Here is a 22,413-nt window from a genome sequence, read left to right on the forward strand (position 1 = left end):
CCACGCTGAGCTGAGCCAATCCAAGCAGTGCCGAGCTGAGCTGTGCCCACCTAGGTGGCATGATGTCCTGAGCCATTCTGAACCGAGCTGAGCTGAGCCATGCCTACCTAGGTGGCCCAATGTCCCGAGCCTGGCTAAGCTGAGCCGAGCCAAACCAAGCCGTACTGGGCTGAGCCCTGCATACCCAGGTGGCACAATGTCCCGAGCCGTGCCGAGCCGAGCCGATCCGGAGCTGCCCCGGTGTCCCGCGGGGCTCCGCGCCGCCGGTCCCAGCCCCGCTCCCCGCCGCGGTACCGCTGGGGTGCCGGGCCGGTCCCGGCGGTGCCCGCTGCCCCGGCTCGGGCCCGATCGTCTCTCATTGGCGGGGGCGGGAGCGGCCCCGCCCCTTTCCCACCGCCTGGGCGGTTATAAACGGGCGCGGCGGGGCCGGGCGCGGCGGCAGCGGCGGGGCCGGGGCCCGGGATGGAGCCGGGGCTGGACCGCTGGGCGTACGGCGCGTTGTGGGCGGCGCTGGCCGGGAGCCTGGCGCTGCGGGCGGCCCGGCGAGCCCTGGGGCCGGGCCGGGGGCTGGTGCTGCCCCTGGCGCTGCTGGCCGGGCTGCAGAGCCTGTGCCGTGCCTGCCTGCCGCTGCCCCTGGGGCTCGCCCTGGCCGCTGCCGCCGCCTGCCTGCTGCTGTGGTGGGCATCGCCCCGCAGGCTGCTGCCGGTGGCGGGCAGAGCCGTCCTTGTCACAGGTGAGTTGCGGGGACACGACCTCGACGTCTCGACGGCCCCGGTGTGTGGTCGGGGTTGGTGGGGAATGGGGCATCCCATGGGCACCGGTGTGGTGCTGCAAGTGGGGTCCCCCCGGGTGCCATCCTGTGCTTGGGACAGAGCAGTGGCACAGCCACCATGGTCATCCCTCCTCCACGTTCAAGCAGAACTGGCTGGGCTGCACCTGCCGTTGGCCCTGCCCTGAAGTAAGGAGACTTTAGAGAGTTGCGCTGACCTCTGCAAGTGGCTCCTTGACTCAAGCATTGACCACCAGTTGCAGCACGATGCTGGGAGCTGCTTCCTCCGAAAGCCGGGAGATTGAATATGACACGTGGTCGGGCTGGCGTGGAGCCGTTTTGGAGAACCTTGGCTGTTCTCTCCTTCTCTCTGGAGCCATGCTTGTTCTTAGAAAGCTTCTTGTGGCATCTCTAGAGGCTACAGCGGAGCTGGCTACCTGGGGCTGAGCACCCCTGCTTCATCCAGAGGTCTGTCCTGGGGCTGCAGGGGATGAGTGAGGCTCTTTCCCCCCTTTGCAAGGGCATCCTGGGGAAATGCTGCTCATCTGCTGCCCAGGTCCTCTTTAGGCTGCCTGGCACAGAGCTCCTCCATATGGAAGGTGGCTCTGCAGGGGATGTGCTGAACACCCAGCCCAGACTTTGCACAGGCTCGCAGCTGAATCCTTTGGGGATATCTTCATATGCAAGTGCCTTGCCCTCTCCTTTGTCCTGGCAGTGGGACTGGAGGATGATGAAGGTAGCTATGGCCAGCGGGTGCTTTGCTGTGAGACAATGGCAGCAGACATGGGATGAGGAAGAAGTGCTGGATCCAGGGTGGCTGTTGCCGCAGGTGTGCTGGGAGCGTGCTGCAGAGGGGAGGGAAACCTGTGGGTGTGACTGTGGTGGTGGTCCCAAGGATGGGAACCTGCATCTGGTGGGAACGTCTTGGCTGGGCTTGGAGTCCGCCAAGTCACCAAAGGGTGTTTGTGCATTTCCTAGAAAACTGGGTCTTGTGACGGGGACTTCCTTTGAGAAGGAGAGGTGAGAGCTGCATCCTCCATCCAGCTCGAAGGGCTCTGCAGCACCGGTGGGAAGCGGAAGGAGGTCTGTCCGGATGAGGAAGGCAGCGGATGAATGCATGATTCGACAGAGTCAAAGTCAAAGCCGCAGCGGGGCAGGGCTGCTTGGGGAGGACACGTCTGACAGCCGTGCGCTCGCAGGTGCCCTGTGGCATGCCAGGTCAAGCCAGCCCTGGCTCTGTGGCACTGCCTGTATAATTAGTGAGTCAGTGGCTGGAACAAGGTGTTCTTGCCCCGGTGCGTTGAGGTGACACCTCTGCAGCTCTGGTGTGTTTGCTCCCAGCTGTAAATACGTTGTGGTTTTACAGGTTCGAGGTGCTGCCTGCAGTGCAGGATCAGTGTTTCCTTACTGCTGCTCCAGCAGGTGCCTGCCTAGGGGCAGATGCGAGGGCTGCTCTGCCTGAGACAGCATCCCTTGCTTGAGTATCTGCATAGTAATTAGCCTGTTTCTTTTACGGATTAATTCCAGACACCTCCTGGCAACTAGGTATTGAGTCGCTGCTGGTGTCTCTTCTGGTGTCTCCTGTGGGGGCAGGCGGAGAGGGTAAGTAAAGGAGTGAGCTCTTGGAGAAAGGCAGCCTGGCCTTCCTCCTCTTGCCCATGTGAAGCAAAATGAAGCAGAGGGAAAAGCATGGAATTGGGTGCCTGGGGATGCCAGGCATCAGTGAAGGTGTGTGAGGTTGGGGACAGGGCTTCTGCTATGCTGGGTGTCATGCTGGACCCTGCAGGTCAACCAAGAAATGCCACAAAGTCCCCTCCTGATGCCTGCCATGGAGCAGTGCAGGTCCCAGCCCCAAAAGCTTTGGGCATCATTTCCTGTGTTATGTACTTCTTGGCCACTGGCTTAATGCCGTGGCAGGGAGTTGTACAGGTTCAACTGCTGCATGTCCTGGTTGAGGTGTCTAAGCTCTTCCAGCTGCCCACTCTCCCAGACCCACAGGAACAATCCCAAGTCAAGCTCTGCATGTGATGTTCCAGCCCCATATGCTGGTCTGGACATCATTGGCTAATCAAAATTTAGTTTATGGGAGGCGTTGAAGGGAAACAAACTATGCAGCTCGGTGGGAGAGTAGCAGAGCAGATGTGGAGCTGCTGCAGAGCACAGCTGCTGACCCTGCAGTAGCAGCAGGGACTAGAAAGTTGTGGTGTTTCCCAACTGTTGCAAGTTTGCATTTCAGGTGTTGCACATGGGGCTAGGGCTTGGCCAGAGCAGAAATAGGCAGCTGCCTGGTCCTGCCTGCCACTAGAGAGGAGCGAGGAATGCTGCGGTCTCCCATGGTGCATCCCCTGGGCTAGCGAAGTAGGTGGCCACTAGTCCCTGTGGTGCTGTGTTTATCCATGGCTGTGACCTCGGGGCTCTTGCTCTGCATCCCGACCATCCGGCTTCTCTGGGAGTGCGGCTCCGGCATATGCAGCCTGGCTGGGGGCGGGGGGCCAGGAAAGTGTTAATCCTGCCTTCCTGAGGGAGGTCACAGCTGTTTGCAGTGAGGAGGAGAATGCCCTCCTGTGCAGTGTGGGCTGGGAGAGGTCAGCCCTGGGAGGACAGGCAGGATGAGGAGGGGAGCAGAGATCAGCTGCTCTGACCCAGGCTGGGACGAGACAGCAGCCGTCTCCATGCTGACCTTGACATGCTGTCCTGAGCCAGCCTGTGAGTCCAAATCTACCTCGGAGACAGGCTCATGGTCCAGTGCAGGTTTTGGCCAAGCGTGGGAAGCTGCAGGGACCCCAACATGCCTGTGGTGTGGGCAGGTTGGGTACAGGCAGCTGCCTGACCTGAGGCTGATCCAGCACCAGCAAGCTGCGGGGCAGCTGAGAGCTGTGTGGTCAGGGCACCCCAGGGTGCGGATGCTGGTAATTGGCACCCGTATGCTGGTAACTCACCGGGAGCAGCCTTGCTCTGAGCATCAAAGGACTGGTTTCTGTGTGTGCATGCCCGTTCCCAAATCTGAAAATAGCAGCGTTGGGTGTCCTTGGGTGCGTCAGGGTCCCCCCGAGCTGTGCGAGCGAAGGGAAGGGGTGTTGCTTGTACCCCTATCTGGATCGATATAAAAACACTCCAGCCCCTGTAGCCTGTGCAAGGGGTATAGTCTGTGAGGGCAGCCTTGAGAGAAGGTGATGAGCTTCTATTGCTTGGCCTCTCCAGATCCAGACTGATAGCGCTTTATGCAAGGATTTGTTCTGACCTGGGTTGGTTTAGATGTTGGCCTAGATCATCCTTTGGTCCCTGTGGTCTTGGTAGATGCCTGTGAAATTCGGTGAGTCCACAGAAACTGCCGAACACAACTGAATTTAGTGTTTGGAGGTGGTGGAGGGATGGCTGGGAGCATCCGTGGGCCCTGCTGTGCACCTGGAGCAGTTGTGGGCCCCTTGGTGTTGCGTAGCTCTGCTGTGTGTGACTGCTCAGGGTGGTTTTTCAGACAGTAGCTAATTGCCTGAATTATGCAGATCCTTGGAAAGGACTGAATGCAAACCAGCCTGTAGAGCTTGCATGCCTGCAGGGTTTTGCCAGAGCAGAGGGAAGACAGAAGTTGTGTAGCAATGTATTGATTCTTCCACTTCAGCTTGGATGAGAAGTTGAAAATGGTGGATCGTTGTTCTGTCTGTGAAGGTTGCACCTGAATTAATTACACAGCTCTGAAATAACCCAAAGCCATAGGACTGCTGCCTGGGGGAGGTGTGTTGGGTCACTTGCATCCTTGCTCCTCCTCGGTGCAGCCTACAAAGCCAGGAGGCACCTGCAGACTGGTCTGTACCCCAACAAATCATCTTTGTGAACGAAACCAGTTGGCAGGTCAGGCTGCTCCAGACCCAAACCTGCCACATTCTCCTCTCTTCTCCTCCTTCTCCACTGTAGGGGAAACTGTTTTCCCGGTGAGGCTCTCTTGTTATGATTGCATGCCCCATTAGCGATCTGAAATGGGTCAGGGCTTCAGATTGTGTTCAAGGTTAACAGAAGTTTTGCAACTTGATCGTAGTCAAGTGGAGCTTCAATGTTTCCCATGGACTCAACAGATGTTGAAGCATCTGGTGACTGTGGCAGGACGGAGTGATTCAATCCAGATGTTGGGACTCTCGCTGTTCTGCCGCCAAGGTAAATGACTTTTCTAGGTTAGAAAAGGCATCATCGCTCCCATCTGGACTTTGATGCTGTCTCTTAGACCCATTTTTCAGCTAAACTGGGTGATTGGGAGATGTTAAGGGTCTGGACTTTGGGGCTATTGAGTAATGTGTGCTGGCTCTGGGATGGGCACCTCTGCTCCAGGGCACGGCTGGAGCATGGGCACGGCACATTCACAGCCTGTGTTTGCTGCTGAGCCTGCCAAAGCTGGGCAAAGCCTCATGCAAAGACACTGCAGCTCTCCATAGGCAACTTCCACGCTGCTTCTGGAGCTGGTGAGCCAGCTATGGGGTACCTGGGGTCTTCCCCAGGCCAGGTGCAGGCTGAAAATCAGCTCATTCCCAGGAACTGCTCAGGTTTTTCCAGGTTGTGTTAAAAATTAACAGCAGAGACAACTGCTCCTCCAAGCTGAGGGAGGAACAGAACCAAAACTAAACACCCAAACTCCACCCCTGGTGTACAAGCAATCCTTTGCGTATTTTAAAGAAGGAAAAAAAAAAGGTGCAAGATATAACTCTCTAGTTGTGAGTTTTGCTGCTGGTTTCTGGGAGCAGAGGAGGAAACCTGCTTTCTCTGCCTCTCTGCAGGGCTGAAGCTCTTCCCACACTGTCAGCAGCCCTCCATGGTTTTAGGATTCTTCTTCCTCTTGCTAGGTTTCTTCAGAAATAGATAGCTATCCCTGCTCACCACAACCATTTAGATATGTACACTCAGCTTTCTCCTTTAGCTATTAAATAAGCACTTTCAAAGCCTGCTGATGACACAGACCTGTTGGGGTGGGTTTTGTTTGGGGTTTTTTTGTTTTGGTTTTTGTTTTGGGTTGTTTTTTTTTTTTTTAGCACTGTTAACCAAAAATGATGAGCACAGCTAATTAGGAGGAAAAGCGCCTCAAAGTTGCACACTGTGGGAGAACGGAGTTGGTAGAGAAACCCAAGCTGGCTTGATTAGTGCTCAGGGTTACACGGGGACATGAGAGCAACAAAGCTGAGACTTCCCTGCAGAAATGAGATTGTCAGATGGGAACGGATGCTTCGGAAGGAGAAGTGTAGGCAGTTGCTGCCCTTTAGTCCAATGAGCAGCACATTGTTAACGAGGTCTGGGATTGTGTTACCCACTGTTGAGTCTAGCTCTCCCCTTAAGTCAGGATTTGCTTGCAGAAGAGCTGTGCTGCTTTACTGCTGGTAACACAGGAGTTGTGGACTTGGACAGAAAGGGTTTGTCTTGAGTGGGAATGGGGTGGGAGAGGTCTTCAGGGTGCCTCCACTAAGTCTGGGCAAGTGTTTGCCTTCTCCCCATAGTCATCTTTCAGTGCTGTTCCAAAACCCCAGCTGGGGACCTGTGCCTGCCCAGCTGACCTGGGCGGAACAGCTGCAGGGTGTTCATATGTCTCCACCTCCCGATGTCCCTTCTGCCATCTCAGATCTGAGTTGCTGCTGTGGAGCCTGCGAGGTGGGAAATGCCCAAGACTGTTGCTGCCATGCTGGCAGTGTGTTGCTATAGATATAGTTTGGGAATTTTTACCTCCTCCTCCAGCTCTCCCTGGTTGCCCAGGTGTGTCCACTGTTTTCAGTCGCCATTCTCATGTCCCAGCCTCTGCCTGCTTCCATGTGCAACACATCACTTCTGCTTCCTCCTCGCCTGGGTGCTGCCAGCCCCTGAGCTTTATCAACTTTCCTGTTGGGAGCTGGCTTCCCTGACACACATGGGGTTGTCCTGGGATTTGCTGGCACTCAGGCTGTAATCTTGAAAAAGCAGTTTTCAGCTTTATGGGCTTTGTGGCAGCGCAGCCTCCTGCTGGGCAGCTGACCCTGGGGAGCCAGATGGTGGGTGCTCCTCAGGCAGGCTGGAGATGGAGGAGGGATGGGCTGGAGAGCTGAGGTCTGGGAGGAGATACCCGCCCTGATGTCCTCTGCGGAAGCTCTGAATGTCTGGCATTTCCTTTCAAGCCTTTCTCTGTTTCTTCTGGTGGTGGTGATCTTCTGATCCTGGGTCTCTCAGCTTCCACCAGACACACCCTTGAGCAGATTTGTGATCCCTCCACACTCTGCTGGTCATACTCCAGTTTGCCATAAACATCATGCTGTGCACATGTGCTGCTCATAACCCTGTCCAAAGACACTGCGACCAATGTTTGCTCTTCTCCAGGGTGCCAGTTACCAGGTGGGGACAAGCTCTATAATCTGGAGTGTGCAGCCATCCCATGGTGACTTCTTTCCCCCCTTCAGCTGCTGTGCTGGGCTCTGCCTGCACTCTCCCAAGGTGAACGATGTGTGGGTGCTGCCCTGTGGATCTCCATTCAGCCTGGTTCAGCACACTATGTCTAAACACATCAGCCTGGAGGACCACCTTCATGTATTTTGGGAAAATGCACCAAAATAGTCTTGTGATACTCACATTCTGACTCTGAAGAGCTGGTGGGAGCTGCAGGTGGAGGGTGAGGAGGGTACAACTTAAATCAGGTATGGAAGTGGCTGGTGTGGCTTGAGGTGGCCAAGGGCATATGGCTCTCAGCCTGGAGAGCCCAACAGCTCAATATATTTCAAAAAGCTGCCTTGGCTGAAGCTCAACTGGTGCTCACTCAAGTGTTTTGCTCAGTTTCTTAAAAAAAAGAAGACCAACTGAGCTCCATGTGGGTCTGCAAGGTGCAGAAGAAAATACAGTTGGTACAACTGGAGAGCCCATCATGATATGGGGATGGGCAGGGCTGGCACCTGTTTTTCCGCTTGCCTGGACTTGTGGCACATAGTGGGAGTTTATTCTTGTGACAAGGGCACTGATGAGGTGGCACCTTACAAGCAAAGTAGAATTTCATTGCCGAAATAGCCCTGCGCTGCTACAACTCCACTGAAACCTCTGTAGCTTTATTGTGGTGCTGCACACTCTGAGCTGCTTCACATCATGATCCCCTGGGCTTGCTATGGAGTGAAGGCTTTGGTTGGCACTGCCCCAGCCTGGCTTTGTCCCTGCTGGCACTTTGTCCCAGCCCCCTGTGACTTGTCCGCCTCCCTGGTGCGGTGGGTGGAGTGGCAGTTCAGATCTCTTCCATGGTTGACCTAACCCACCATATGGCCAGAGGTTCTTCTGGTCCTGTGGTGCTTTGCTGTCCCACCTTCCCTGAGGTGTCCCAAGGTGGTGATGGCTTGTGGTGGCCTGCACAGAAGAGCTGATCTTCCCTTCTGCTGCTTTGTGGATGGCTTAGCCCTGTCCATAGCAGACCTTAGGCATGACTTTCTGCCTCTCAGAGATGGATATGGGGCTTGGCTGGTGTTTCTCCAGCCTGCTGAGAGTCCCTGGGGAGCCCTTGTGCAACTCAGGGATGCCCCAGCAGGTGCCCAAGCCATGGCTTTGCTGCCACTGCCTCATTCCCCAGGAGCATCTTCAGTGCTGCATCCCAGCTGTGGCTGGTGGAGCTTTCTGGCTTCCCAGCCTGGTTCCACCTGGCCTCTCCAGAGCGCAGGCAGATGTGTTACAGGCACTGCCTTTGCATCTGCACCCATGTGGCCGAGCCGTCCCTGGGCCACGGGTGTCCTTCCCAGTGACAGCTCTTGCTGATAGATGGCTCTCGCTGGTGCCGTGTTCCCATTTCACCGTGTTCCCTCTGAAGGTGATTATTAACCCATTTATCGCTGCAGCTCTTCACAACTTCCTCTTCTCTGGGGGACATCCATCCATCTCAGATTAGCTCTGACGTACAGGCCGTGCCCTTTCCCAGGTGACATCCACACTGCTGTCTTCTCCTGCTCATTCCTTCCCACAGGAAGATCAAATCCTTGAACAGAAGAGTCTGGCTGCTCCTTTCAAGGAGACAATCTCCCTTGTGGATGGTGGCTGCTGGATGATCTTTTCTGGCCCTGGGAGGTGGCGAGCAGCTGCTTCTAGGAAATTTCTGTGCCATTTTTCTGTGAAACCCTGAAGTGTGGCTGGGAGGAGAGGCACTTCCTCCACCCTGCCTGTTTGCAAGCCCTGGGTTGGTCCTCGCTGGCAGCAGCATCACTGCTGTGCTGGGGCTGGGTTATTTCCAGGGCTGTCCTGTGCCTGTAGCTCCCACATCTGAAGAAGATCTGGGTGCTTTTTGCATCTGCTGGTGCAAGCATTTAAGCTGAGCTTGGCAGGTCTGGGTGCTAAGCTGCCTTCCCCAGAGCTTAAAGCCTGCACTAAGGATGATTGCAAGTTCATGGATGGATCCTGACCTCCTCGAGCATCTCACCAGGCACTGGCCTTGTGCAGGAAAAGGTGGTTGGGCTCTTTTCTGTCCTGGTTGGGCTCATCACTGTCCTGGCTGCATTAGAGCTATGTGCAATGTAACAAGCTCCTGGCTTCATTTGCCTCACTACTTGCAAGCAGCATCTGCTGCCCAGCTTTGGCAGGGGGGATAAGGCATCTGGGTGGCTTTTAGTGACAGGGAGGGCTGTGGCTGCCCACATTGATTTATCTCATGGCTGTTCTTGTGTCATTGGGTCCCCAATACTGATGCACCAGTGCCTGCTCCTGAGAAATGGGCTTTAATTCAAGAGCTGTGGGTGCATCCGCACCAGCCTCAGGGCTCCTTGTAATCTCTGCCCGGCTGCTTCAGGTTGTCTGGGCAGAAAATCAGATTTTCCCCCTTCTCTTTGGTTTGTTAAGTAAAAAATATCTTCCTGAGAGGAGGTGATGGCGTGCAAGTCTTCAGAAACACTTGGCTAATCTGTTGTAATTCACACCATCTGGCTCTTGTCCCAGGCATGGGGAGGGGGTTGGGTCACCCCGGTACCCCCAGCAGTGCTGGGCATCTGCAGCTCAGTCTTCTGCCATGGTCCACAGGTCCCCCTGGCGGGGCTGGGGGTCTGCCTGATCCCCACCCTGTGGGACCCACTGGAGGGACATAGATGTGACACTTCATTCTGGGCTGCGGGAGCTGTCAGCACCCCGGTAATCTCCCTGTGCTGGCTGTGCCATATGGGGGGTCCTGGGGGGAAACATGTGCCCCCCCTTGGCTCAGGTCCTGCCCAGGGAAGGAGGCTGAGGCTTTGCAGGGACACCCCCTCAGGCTGCTTGGGTTGCGGGGGGGCTTGTGTGTTGTCCCCTTGCCAGAGGTTTGGGGATGGGATTTGGGTCATCCCTGAAGGTATCTCCCTGGGTTTAATTTCATCTAATTCAGCTCATGGCTTCCCAAAGCTGGGTACTGGGGACCAGCAGCAGCGCCATCACCAGGGCTTCTGTCACCTCCTGCCACCTTGGCCGCATCCTCCAGTGCCCGGACACAGAGGCTGCTCCTGGGGGGCCCGAGGGGAGCGGGGGCACCCCGCTGCTGGCATGGCACGCTGCTGTGGGAGCTGCTGGCTGGGGTGCGGTTTCCTGTTGACGGTGATGCCTCCGGGTGGGGTGGGGGCTGCTGGTGCCCCTGCCCGGCCCTGCTCCTCCAGCAGGACCTCGGGTGTGGGCAGGCGGTGGGTGATGGCTGGACCGGGCAGCCGTGGCAGCTCAGCTGCCATGGGCACAGGTGCTCCTGCCATCCCCTCCCTCTTCAGTGCTCTGCCAAGAATTTGTTCCCTCTTGCCTGGGGCTGACATCACCCCTTTATCGCTCCTCACTCCAAATGTGTATGGCATCCGGGAGGTGTTGGCCACAGGGCCCGGCCCTGCCCTCCCTATCCAGGCTTTTGCTTGGTGATTCCTCCCACTCAGACATGCTCCATGTGGTAAGCCCCCTCCCCCAGTCACTTTTGGGGTGCCACATCCCCTCCAATATCACTTTGCCCTGGGATTCCTCCTCCACAGGATCCGCATGAGGCTCCCAGGGTGACTGTCCCCAAGCAGCTGAGCCAGAATCTGTCCCTGCTGCACCCGCTCCGGTGCCCGGCACAGCCTCCCGCCGGGCTCAACCCCATCCTGCGCCTGGAGGAGCTGGATCCGAGGCGATGAATCCTGCCGGGGCCAGAAGACAACACCTCTGAGCAAAATGTCAGTCATGTTTAGCTTGGCATCCCAGGCAGGATTTGAGCTTGAGCCTATGGAAACAAGCAGCTCAGCGTGTTAATCCGCTCGGCCTCGGTGCCTCGGCTCCCCTCCGGCTGACTGTGTCCTTGAGCCCAGCGCCATCGCGGGGCTGGGAGGCTGGTGACAGTAGTGACAGCCCCGTCTTGGCAAGGTGTCTCGGGCAGGATGGTGGGGCACGCAGCCCAAAAGCTCTGTGGTTTTGGTGGGGACCAGGCAGAGGTTGCAGGATTGATGTCCTGGGATTTGGGGAGCGGTGGCAGGTCTGTGGGGGGTACATGGGTCACCAAGGTGATGGCTGCAGAGCTGGGGAAGGGATGATGTTGCTCCAGGTGTCTGGTCCAGCTGACAGGCACCAGCTGTCTCCATGCTTATTGAGAGATCGAGCGTTCCCAAAGAATTCCCCATGGCCGCCCCGCTGCCTATCCTTACTGGGGACTGCCAGTTGCCCACGCTGCCAGGGCTGACCCCGGAGGAGCTGCTCCATTGGAGGTCCCAGGCTGGAGTGGCTGTGGAGGGAGCAGCTCCCAGGGAGCACCCATAGTGCTCTGGGCAGCTTTGCAGCCACACAGCACTTTTTCAGCCAAGCTGTGCTTGTGATTCCTGAGATTTAGCAGGTCTGTGCTGGTCCTATCCCATAGTGCGTGGCTCAGGGATGAGGATGCTTGGATCACAGCTTCAGGATGAGGATGCATGGATTGTGTCCTGATGATTAGCATGCTTGACTCTTGGTTCAGGGATGAGGATGCACAGCTTGCAGCTCCATGGCTCAGGGATGAGGATGCATGGCTCACAGCTCAGGTGGGAAAGCCACTCCTATGTCTCAGGGAAGTGAGCAGTGCAGACCTGTGCCACCAGCCCTCCATTACATACCGTGCCGGTAGCGCGCACAGGGGTGGGGGGGTTGTGGTTTGCACCTCCTGGACAGTAGCTGTGTTATCACCCATCTCAGCTCCACTCAGCAAACCGCGGTGTTGATTTTGAGCATGTGTCTGTGCATGGCAGCCTTGGTGCTGCCTGCAGGAGCGAACACCTGAGACAGCAAAAAGCCAGTGCCATGCCTGACTAACCTGAAAGAAATGTGCCCGCACCAAAGCAGAACTGGTTGCAACCCAGGCTCAGGCTCTGCTCCCACTGCAGCAAAAGCCTCTGACTGCTGGCCCAGGGCCCATGGGGGGGATGTGATGGAGGGATGCGATGGGGAGCTGCGAGCCACAGGCCCTCCTCCATTGCACTCCCTATGCTGGGCTTCTCCTGTGCTCGGTCCGACCGTGGTCCCTCCCGCCAGCATGGATGCAAGACCAGTTGGCAAGCCGGGAGCCGGGGCGGGAGGGAGCTGGCGCCGGTGTCTCCTCGTGATGCAGCATCCTCGCGGCAGCGTGCCTAGCGCCAGCCTTGCTGGGGCTGCACAGACTGGCCGGCTCCGGCGATCCCGAAGCTGGGACAGCGGTGACGGCTCCTGTGCCAGCCCCAGTGTGGCCGGCGGCTCATGTGCTGGTAGCCACGGGGTTCAAGCATGGCCCTGGGTGAGCTGCTGTGCTTCGGGGCCATGTGTTTTGGTCCCGGGGGTTTAATTGTCCCTCCCTGCACTCTTGGCCATGCCTCAGCCTGGCGGCCAGGAAGTCGAGCAGCAACAGAGACCTTAAATAACACCAGAGCATCCTCGCCCTCCTGGCCCTGGGCCTCCTGCCAGCCTCCCAGAAGGTTTTTTTTGTGTGTGTGTGTGTGAATAAATTAAAACTTCCGAAACAAATCTTCCGACCGCCCCACTCCACTAAGGCAAAACAAACACTGCCTGCCTCGGATAGCTTGTGGCTGTGTTTGCTCCCTCCTTGCCAGGCTTGCCTGAAACAAGCTGGCAAGCCTGGCTCTCTCAGGTTTTTGGGATGTTTCCTGGTGTTTTGATGCTCAGGAGGTGATGGAGAGCTTCGTGTTTGGACTAGAAGTTTTTCTTGCTAGCTGAGGCGGGAGCGGCGCAGGTAACCGTGTCCCGGTGGCAGCGGTGGGCAGAGTGCTGGCTGTGGCACGGTGAGGCCGTGGCCACAAGCACTTTTATTTTTAAGCCTTATCTTTATTGCAGTTTTCTCCTGCCCTGTTGGGAAAGGCGAAATGCACCTTATCTGGCCGGCTGCTGGCAGCACGACCTGTTCCCAGGGAGGGGAGAGGCGGATGTGCCATGCCAGCAGCCTACGGCACCTTTGGCATCCCCTGCGGCACCGGGGGGTGATGCCGGGGGACTCTGAGCCAGCCTGGTGTGTGCTCATGATGGGTGCTGGGCATTGTGTGGGAAAAGGGGGGTTCCTGCAGCCCCTTTCCCATGAGCTGAGCACCTCTGGGGTGTGTTATCACTCTGGCCTCTGGCCAGGGACTTCAGTTACGTTTTCTGACGCAGCAATAAAGCAAAGCTGAGTTGGGGATGGGCCTGCAGACGCTGAGCTGGTGACGGCATAGCTGGCACCCTGTGAGCTGGAGCTGGCAGCACCCCAATCCTAGCCGAAGGGTGCAGGAGCGGGGAGCCGGGGTGGGGGCAGCCAGTCCTTGTGCCCACCCTGGGGCTGGCGGGAGGGGCCTGGGGTCTCATGGGGGCCTGTGGAGCAGGTGACAGCACTCGGGGCCATCGTTGTGTCCATCCTGGGGTGGTTCCAGGTGCCGGATAGGGCTTTTTCTTAGGGATGTCCTAAGGAGCACCCAAGGGTGCCAGGCAGGAGGGTGCAGGGGCTATGGGGCTGCCCCTCCAGCGCTTCCTTGTTAATGGTTAATGTGGCTGGGCAGCGGTGGTGGCGCGGGCTCCCCCAAGCTATCAGCGCGGCCATCGGCCCCGGGAACAGGCTGTACCTTGCTGCCACTGTTTGTTTGCAGCCCGGCCGCTCCAACCTGGCCATCAGCCCTGCCACTGCCCTGCAACTCCCAGCTCCTGCCCAGCTTGTCCCCCAGCCACCCTGACAGTGGCTTTGCGGGTGACGGTGTCACCTGCAGTGCCTCTACTTGAGGTGAGATGGAGGAGATGAGGCTGGAACCCAGGCAGCACCCAGTGCTCCCTGGCATGGGACATCTCCACCCAATGCCCCCTTGGAGGATGCAGAGTGGCAGGAGCAGACCAGGATCTCTCTTTTTTTTTTTCCCTCCTCCCCATTTTTAATCTCCTCAGCACCCCAGTCAGGTGATGGGTTGCTGCTGTGCCTCTTGGCCACCATTTCTGGGAAGCAAAAATCATTCAGGGAAAAGACAGTGTCTCCATGGAGCCTTGTGCCAGCTCCCAGTGGTGCCTGATGGAGCTTTTAGAGGATAATTTGGGGGGTGATGCCTCCTGCCCTGCATCACTGCTGAACTCTGGTCTGTCCCAGTGCCTCATTGTGCCTGCAGTTTTATCTGCACCTTGCATCAGAGAGGCACCCAGGGTGATGGGGTTGCAGATAAGCGAGTGTTTTCTTCCTCCTCTGTGCGATAGAGAGAGAAAACAGCAGCTCCACAACCTGCAAATGCCCCAGGGCAAGGTCATGTCCCTGGCAGGTTGGGAACTGGAGCAGGGTGATGAGCCAAAGAGTCTTGAGGGGGTGATGGATGCCAGGGCAGGGGTTTTGGTCCCTAGGGAGGGAGAGGCAGAGTTGAGGGGGTCCCTCGGGGCTGGGGACAGTGGCTGTGGCTGTCACCGGCCACTGCAGGGCTCCTCTCGGTTCTCACAGGCTGTGACTCGGGCTTTGGGCAGGCAACGGCGCGGCACTTGGACTCCATGGGCTTTCGGGTGTTCGCCAGCGTGTTGGACACGCAGAGTCCTGGCGCCCAGGAGCTGCACAGCAGCTGCTCGTCGAGGCTGACGCTGCTGCAGATGGACCTGACCAAGCCGGAGGACATCCAGCGCGTCTTGCAGCACATCCAGGCCCACACCAACAGCACAGGTACGAGCCCTTGGCCCCCCTCTGGGACCCAACACAGCTCCCTGGGACTGGCTTGTGGCCAGCGTGGCAGTCCCAAGCCTCCACATGCCTCCCCATTGTGGGCTGCACCCCTGCAGACCCTCGTGCCAACAGCCTTGTCCCAGGTCACCCTGCAATTCCCCCATTCAGGTCACCTCTTTGAGCATTCCATCCCCGCAGGGCTCTGGGGTCTGGTGAACAACGCTGGCTTCAACGACACCATTGCCGACGCCGAGCTCTCACCGCTGGGCAAGTTTCGCACCTGCATGGAGGTGAACTTCTTCGGCTCACTGGAGCTCACTAAGGGGCTGCTGCCCCTCCTCCGCTCCGCTGGCGGCCGCATCGTCACCGTCAGCAGCCCCGCAGGTGAGCAACCTGCCTTCAGCACAGCCCCCAGGCCCCTTGGACCCCCAGCTTGGGTGCGGGTTGAGCATGCCCATGGTGGTGCAGCTCCAACTCCCCCTGGGCACCTCTGCTTCCCCAGGCAGCTGCACCAGGCTGGCACCCGAAACCCTTTCCTCGGGCTGTGGCCAGGAGCGCAGCCCTACGCAAGCCCTCCTGCGGTCCCTACCTGCCCCTGAAGGCAGCTGCCTGAGAGCCCGCTCACTCATCCTGCCTCTCCTGCCAGGTGACCTACCCTTCCCCTGCCTGGCAGCCTACGGGGCATCAAAAGCAGCCCTCAGCCTGCTCATGGACACCTTCCGCAGTGAGCTCCAGCCCTGGGGCATCAAAGTCAGCATCATCCTGCCCGGCTACTACAAAACAGGTAAGAGGGTTGGCTGCCTGCACCAGCAAGCAAAGGGCAGATACCCTGGGGAGGTGGAAGAGACAGCAATGGCAGGAGCTGCTGGCAGTGCAGGATGCAGTTTCTGAGCATCCCCACCCACCTCCCTGGGGACAGTGGCCATTCTCGGGCCTTTAGGCTCCTCTTGGTGAGAGGCATGGTCAGAATCAAGTGTCAGCAGATCCTTGGCCGCTGGGGCTGGCCAAACCAGCTCAGCCACCTTTACAGTAGCACCATCCCCATTTCAGGCAGGGTCTGAGACCCCTGGTCCAGTCCTGAGCTACAAAGAGCCACCATGGTGCTCCACCCATGGCAGAGCTCGGCAGGGGTTTCAGCAGGATCATCCCAAGAGGCTGGGCGGGGACCAGGGGCCCCTGGCACCCATGTTGGAGGCACTGGAGGAGGGGGGGGCCCATGCAGCTCACGTCCTTGCAGGGACAACATGCGACCCTGCCTTCTGGAACCTGCAGAAGCAACAGCTGGTGGCCAGCCTGCCCCAGGAGCTGCTGCAGGCCTACGGCGAGGACTACGTGGAGGAGATCAACCGCCAGTTCATCCAGTTCATGAAGGTGGCGGTGGAGGACCTCAGCGCGGTGGTGAACAGCATCACAGACGGGCTCCTGGCTGCCAACCCAGCCGTGCGCTACTACCCAGGGCAGGGCCTTGGGCTGATGTATTTCATACACCGCTACCTGCCCTATTTTGTCCGAGACTTGTTCTTGAAAGGATTTTTCATCAACCCCAAGCTGCCTCGAGCGCTGCGGCAAGAGCGCCACAGCGAGGGGAAGCTGAACTGACCTCGGCCTGCGTGCGGTCGCGGGGCAGGAGCGAGGCTTCTCCCGGGACTTCCAGGAACACCAGCCCCCAAGCGCGTGCACAGCCACTGGCATCGCCCTCCTGCACCCTGGGGGAACAATCAGCACTAGACGTTAAAAACCAAATTGCTTTCAAAAAAATCAGGCAGATCTATTTTCTATTGTGCAAGAATCAACATTTTCTAGAGACTTTGTTTTTTGTATTTTTTCTAACCGTGCATCCTCCAAAGGAGCCACCCCTGCCTAGCTCAGTGGCTCTGCACCACAGGCTGGGATGTACCTCAGGCATTTCTCAGCTACCCAGCACCTTCCTCCTTGCTGTTGGAGCTGCATTTGTCTCCATCACCTCTTGGCTGGGTCAGGCCCAGGACCCTGTGGCCGCTGCCGTGCCAGCCCCTGCCTCCCTGCCCTTCATTACACACTCCACATGCTCCCAGCGAGCACAGGGTCCGAGGCTGCGGAGCTCTTCACAAGATGAACTATGTGATTGTCACTTTTTAAATAAATCTGTTCTTGATATGCCACTAGGCTCTGGCAGTCTTCTTCCGCAGTGCAGTGTTGTGATGTTTGGTCAGGGCAGAGCAGAGCTGGGGGACAGCTGGCACTGCACTGAGCACCATGGCAGGAGGGGCCACAGGCAGCCCCAAAAAAGGGGTCAGCCCACCAGGAAGAGCTGGCTATACTCCCCCTTACTCCTCACCCCTACCCCAAAGGCTTCCTGCTGCTTTGCTCTGATTCCATGGCCCTGCTGGGGTGAGAATGGAAGGGGTGACAGTGCCACACAGGGGCAACCCCACACAGGAAGCCCAGGTGCAGAGGGACAAGCTTAGCAAAGCCAGGGGACGTGCCACACAGCTCCCTAACCACAGGGCTCACTCCCACACATCTGCCTAAGCAGTGAGGGCTTTATCTACTCAGCACCCACAGACCAGGCACCACACACAGCTTGGGCTGGAGTGAATGTTCAGGGACCAATGGGTGACACAGTGTCCCTGCCTGTGACAGAAACAAGTGTCTCAAGTCATGCAGGAGCCACACCAGCCTCCACTCCCACAAATATCAAACTCCCTGGGTAAGAGAGCCCATGGCTGACACAGGCTCCTCGTGGGGATGTGGGAAGAGGTGCCCAAGCAAGCGGGGAGAGCCCAGTGCAGGAGGCAGATATTTATTGGTGTAGAGAGGAGAGAATCACAGGATAACAAACACTGCAGAGGTGACCACAGCACAAGCTGGGATGAAGCCGCTCTTCATTGATGCCTCCACAGCAGCAGCACCGAGCACATGTTTCCCACCAGTAACGCTGCTCCGCTGCCACGGGGCACCTCCCTCACCTGGGCTCACAAGGACGCAGAGCAGCAAGAAGCAGGGCTGCCACGCCATGCCCCTAACCACAGGCAGCCAGGGCCTGGACAGGGCATGGGACATTTCTGCCACCAGCCACCCTCATCAGGGTGCCCACAGACCAGCCGTGCCCATACAGCTCCACAGCAGCACCAGCCCAGACTCCCACACAGGGGAGGAGGCTGCACTGGCCTGGATGTCTGCCCTGGGAGGTGCAGGGGTCCAGCACCATCCACAGAGCCAAAAGGAGCTGCAATGCTTGCACAGTTATGTGTAAACCAGGCTGTGTGTCTTCAGGAGAGGAAGGAGTTCAGCTAGGTTATGGAGTCCTTTCAAGCTGCAGGGCACGAGCAAGACTGGTGAGAGCAGCTTCTGAGGAGACAGCGAGGCTGCACTAGTGCAAATGCTGCTGAGTGGGGACACACAAGCACTCTGGCTCTGCCTTCGCATTCCCACAGGTTCCATCCCAGTCCCAGGCAGGGCTGCTCAGTTTCTTCCAGGTCAGGGTGAGCTGCAGGGGGATGCGGGGACTGCACAGCAGCACAGCCTACACTACAAATCACACTCAAACTAAATCTCACAGGAGCAACACCGAGGCGGCGTGCAGAGCACTGACAGAGAGGACTCCTGGCCACGGCAGAGCTGATGTGTTCCTCTGCAGCGGTGGGAACCCCTTGGAGGCAGCAAACCCCTGGCTGGTGCTTGCTCTAGGAGCATAAGCGCATACAGCAGGTTAGTACAGCAACACAGGGACTACGAGATACACAACAGGAGGTGTCACTCCTGCTACACACAGCCAAGCCTGTGCCACTGGTCTCTCCAGATGCCACACAGCACATACAACTCAAACTTCAGCTTGTGAATAACTTAACTAGCAACTGTACAGTTTCTTCATCTGAGCCAGTTCCACAGATGGGACAACCCTGGAGTCTGGGCAAGGGGTAACTCAGGGCGTTAGACGGGGGTCCCTCTGGACTCCAGGGGCAGGAGGGTCAGACAGGAGCAGAGCAGGGTTAGAAGATGGGAATGTAGTTGTCAATCTTGGTCCTGTGCCGCTGGGCGATGCACTCTGCGATCCACACGATGTTGCGGCACTCCTGCTCCTTCAGCTTCACGAAGGCATAGAAGACTCCAAAGTGGAACTGGTTGAGGAAGGCCAGCTTGTTCAGCTTCACCTGGGGAAAGCCCAGACGAGGACATGTCACTTGTCCACCTCAGACAGGAAGAGCTGGTCAAGGCAAGCGGGGAGAAGCTTGGGAGGTCCCATGACTGCCCCAGCAGGCCGGAAGGCTCAGCATAGGCTCCAGCATTTGAAGGGGGAAATATTTATACCCTCAGGTACTGCAAAAAAAATCCTCCTTTCCCACAGAGTTACACTCTGGTTTTGCTGTCAATGGACCAAATATCCACCAGCAGCCCCAAACGTGCCTCTCACACTGCTCTGATCTGTCAGGGTGAGAACTTGGACTGAGCACCATGCTGGGCATCCTGTTCCTTCCTCCAAACTCATTCATCCGCAGCACTGCTGCGAGGGCAGCAGACAAGCTTGCTGCTACCCTGAGCTTTGCAAATGGCACAGGCAGGAACATGCCAAGAAGTGTCTCGGTGCTCACTCACCTCATGCTCAAAGAACCTGTCTTCAAGGGTCTTGTCTCCAGGGTTGCTGCCAGCCCCTTCAAAGAGCAGCTTGTACTCCTGCAGGAAGACATTACAAGAGGATGTACCCAAACCCCAAAGCCCTCCAAGCTCAGCAGCATTTGGGGGCCCTGTGCAGACACCCCAGCCAGCATGTCAGGTCAACAGAGGACACAGAAAAGCCACGACTCTGCCCTGTGCATACATGAACACTGGCAAGGGGGTGCTGCCAAGGCTGCACTGCATACACACTGGCTGAGGGCAAGCCCCAGCAAGGCAGAGAAGCCTTTATTTCATCTGTGAGCTTGTCCAGCCAGAGATCCTACCCCTCCTCTGAAATGTGCAGTCCTCAAAGCTGTATTGTTGCTTTCAGCCTGCAGGAGGATGCAATAGGTACAGACTGGAGTGTTCACGCCAGACCCCAGTGCCCGCAAACACTGGCACTGGCTGCTTCAGTAATGGGACACAGAACTCTGACTCCAAACAGGTCCCCAGCCATGCACAAGAGCAGGTTATGGAACCCAGACACATCTAAGTGTGTCCTCCCAGGTCAGCATTTCCCCTGCAACTGAACCAGAGCTCAGCAACCCATGAGGGCTGGAGATGTGGCACACCACTTCTCGCCCCAACCAGCCAAAGAAGGATCATCATTGCTGCTACATCGATACCTCAAGGGTTTGGTGGTAAGGACAGTCCCCACAGCCTGGGACAGGGCGCACAGGACACGCCTGGTTTCCCTATCACCCCTGCAATGACAGCCATGACTAACAAGCCAAAAGCATCCCAGGCAAGCCAACTCCTTCTTGGCCAAGCAGAGCACAGGACTATCAGTAGCAGCAGAAGACAGGCATCCCTGTCCCCAGGCTGTCAATCCACAAGTTCCCCCAGATCCCCAAGAAGCTCTGATCCAGAAAAGGTCCTTCCACCAATCCTCACAGCCCTCAGCCCAAAGCACTCACAGGGTAGTAGTCAGCGACATTTTTGACTTGTTCGTAGTCATCCGCTCTGGCCAGCTGAGCCAGGCCCTCAGGGTAGAGCTTGCCACAGTGCGGGAACAGCTTTGCTCGGTCCTCCTTGGATAGCTCAGTACCAAATGAGTTAATGGTGATAATGAAGGCCCTCCGGTCAGCTTCAAACTGCAGGAGAAGAGCAGTTTCACCTTGGGATGCAGCATCTGACGAAGCACTGGCACAGGCTGCCCAGCTAGGTTGTGGAGTCACCTTCTCTGAAGACATTCAAAACCTGCCTGGATGTGATCCCATGTGACCTGCTCTGGTGAACCTGCTTTAGCAGGTGGGTTGGACTAGATGATTTCCAGAGGTCCCTTCCAACCCCAGCCACTCTGTGATTCTGTGATCTTTTCCAGAGGCCAGCAGGTACTGACGCTGCTCTGAACAGAGCCACGTCAGAGTGTAGCACAAGCAAGATGCCTGGGACAGCTCTCCAGTGCTCAGCCAGGGCAGGCTACATATGTAGGCTCCCAGTATGCCCAGTAGCTGATGCCTGGGGAGCAGTCAGATAAGGAAATCCCCAGCCCAGGCACAAGCCAAATCACTGAGTGGAACTCTGCCCAGGTCAAGGAGTCTCTCTCACCTGCTGGCTCTGAGCCCTGCACACCCCACAGCCAGCCTTGGCACGGAGACAGGCCATGCACTGAACAGCTCTGGTTGTTTTCCTGCTCATTATCCATGCCAGAGGATGAAGATGTTGCCACAAAGGCAACAGATGTGTCAGCATCTGGCAAGAACAGGACCGGGGAACCAATCCTGTCCAAAGTCACGTGCAGGCACTGTTTTCTTAGGTCTCCCAGTGAGCAGGAAGAATGTGCATGGGGATGCTAAAGAATATCTTGAGCATCCTTTGTGCTGGCAGGCAAGCTGGCCTGAGCACAGAGCAATGAATATCACTGCAATACCAGCCAGCTACAGCTGTTTCCAGACCTACCTCCAGGATTGGGCACATGGCATCTGCTGTGGTACCTCCCAGCGCCTTGCAGAACTTGTAGAAGGACTCCAGGTAAGCCTGGAAGAGAGAGGGCAGATGAGCACTCGTCTACACTGCTTCATCTACTGCCCCAGAGGGCCATTCAACAGAGGACAGACAGCAAGCAGGGATGTTCCCAGACGCTTTGTAACACAGCATGGTTGGGTTTGTTCAAGGGACTGCATGAGTTTACTGCAGACAAGATCCCCAGCCAGCAAGGTTAAAGCTTATTTTGCTCCTTTGAGTTGTCTAACTGCAAAGTATTTACTGAAGTCTCACATGGTTTCCTGACCTCGCTCTGGCCTCCAAAAACATGCCAAGCCACACAACTATAGCTGCAAGACCTACGCTCAGAAAGTACCGCTGTGTAAGCAGAGTCAAGAGATGAGACAGGACATCTGTGAAAGAAACTGGCCATTCTCTGCAATTCTCTTTTCACACTGTAGCCACCTGGTCTCCATCCCAACTGGAGCACTGCAAAAATATACAAGGCTAGGCACAGCTACACTGTCTCCAGGAAACGTAATCCTTTGTGGAGATGTACTGTAATCCAGCTGGAAGATGACTGTATCTCCCAGGGGGAGCTATGAAGGCTGTGCATGGCTAAAAGTGCTGTTCAGCAAAAATATTCTCAGAAGAAGTCATCATGTGATAAAATACCTCCCTGGACACAGAGCAGTATCAGAATGACTTAAAAGGGATGGAATAAAATGATACTGAAACATCACAAATCTCTGCTTTGTTACAACACCTGCAGGACTGAAGATGGACCAAGAATGCATGTGCTGGACACCCTCAGCCTCTGCACAGGGAAAGCACCTGGATTACTGTGTTCTGTAAATATTTGTTACCACGCAGTGCAAGAGGACTCTGCTGGGTGAGCATCACACAAAGACACATCATCTCCAGCGCTTGCCACTGCTCAAGTGCAGGAGAGCACAGAGCATCAGTCTGCAGAGTCACCACAGGAACAAGGACATGGATAAAGGACTTTGCTTGAGGCTGACAGAAGAGGGAACCTGGA

At 56.9% G+C, this 22,413-nt stretch overlaps 2 protein-coding genes across 2 annotated transcripts in view; one reads left to right on the top strand and one right to left on the bottom strand.

Annotated features, from left to right (window-relative positions):
- Positions 1-462: 462 nt before the first annotated feature.
- HSD11B2 (hydroxysteroid 11-beta dehydrogenase 2) lies at positions 463-16,875 on the top strand. The gene is made up of 5 exons (XM_065641235.1): positions 463-733; positions 14,601-14,813; positions 15,012-15,197; positions 15,460-15,597; positions 16,051-16,875. The coding sequence occupies exons 1-5, from the start codon at positions 463-465 to the stop codon at positions 16,410-16,412; spliced, it is 1,170 nt and encodes a 389-aa protein (XP_065497307.1). The 3' UTR covers positions 16,413-16,875.
- A 704-nt stretch (positions 16,876-17,579) lies between these two features.
- ATP6V0D1 (ATPase H+ transporting V0 subunit d1) overlaps positions 17,580-22,413 on the bottom strand; it is a 34,537-nt gene continuing 29,703 nt past the window's right edge. Inside the window, exons 5-8 of the mRNA XM_065640944.1 lie at positions 21,351-21,428; positions 20,366-20,542; positions 19,389-19,466; positions 17,580-18,946 (exon numbers count right to left, since the gene is read on the bottom strand). Coding sequence (XP_065497016.1) covers positions 18,785-18,946; positions 19,389-19,466; positions 20,366-20,542; positions 21,351-21,428 — 495 coding nt within the window. The 3' untranslated portion in view covers positions 17,580-18,784. The remainder of the gene's footprint in view (positions 18,947-19,388; positions 19,467-20,365; positions 20,543-21,350; positions 21,429-22,413) is intronic.

This window comes from Caloenas nicobarica, chromosome 9 (genome assembly GCF_036013445.1).
Source record: "Caloenas nicobarica isolate bCalNic1 chromosome 9, bCalNic1.hap1, whole genome shotgun sequence".
Lineage (NCBI taxonomy): Eukaryota > Metazoa > Chordata > Aves > Columbiformes > Columbidae > Caloenas > Caloenas nicobarica.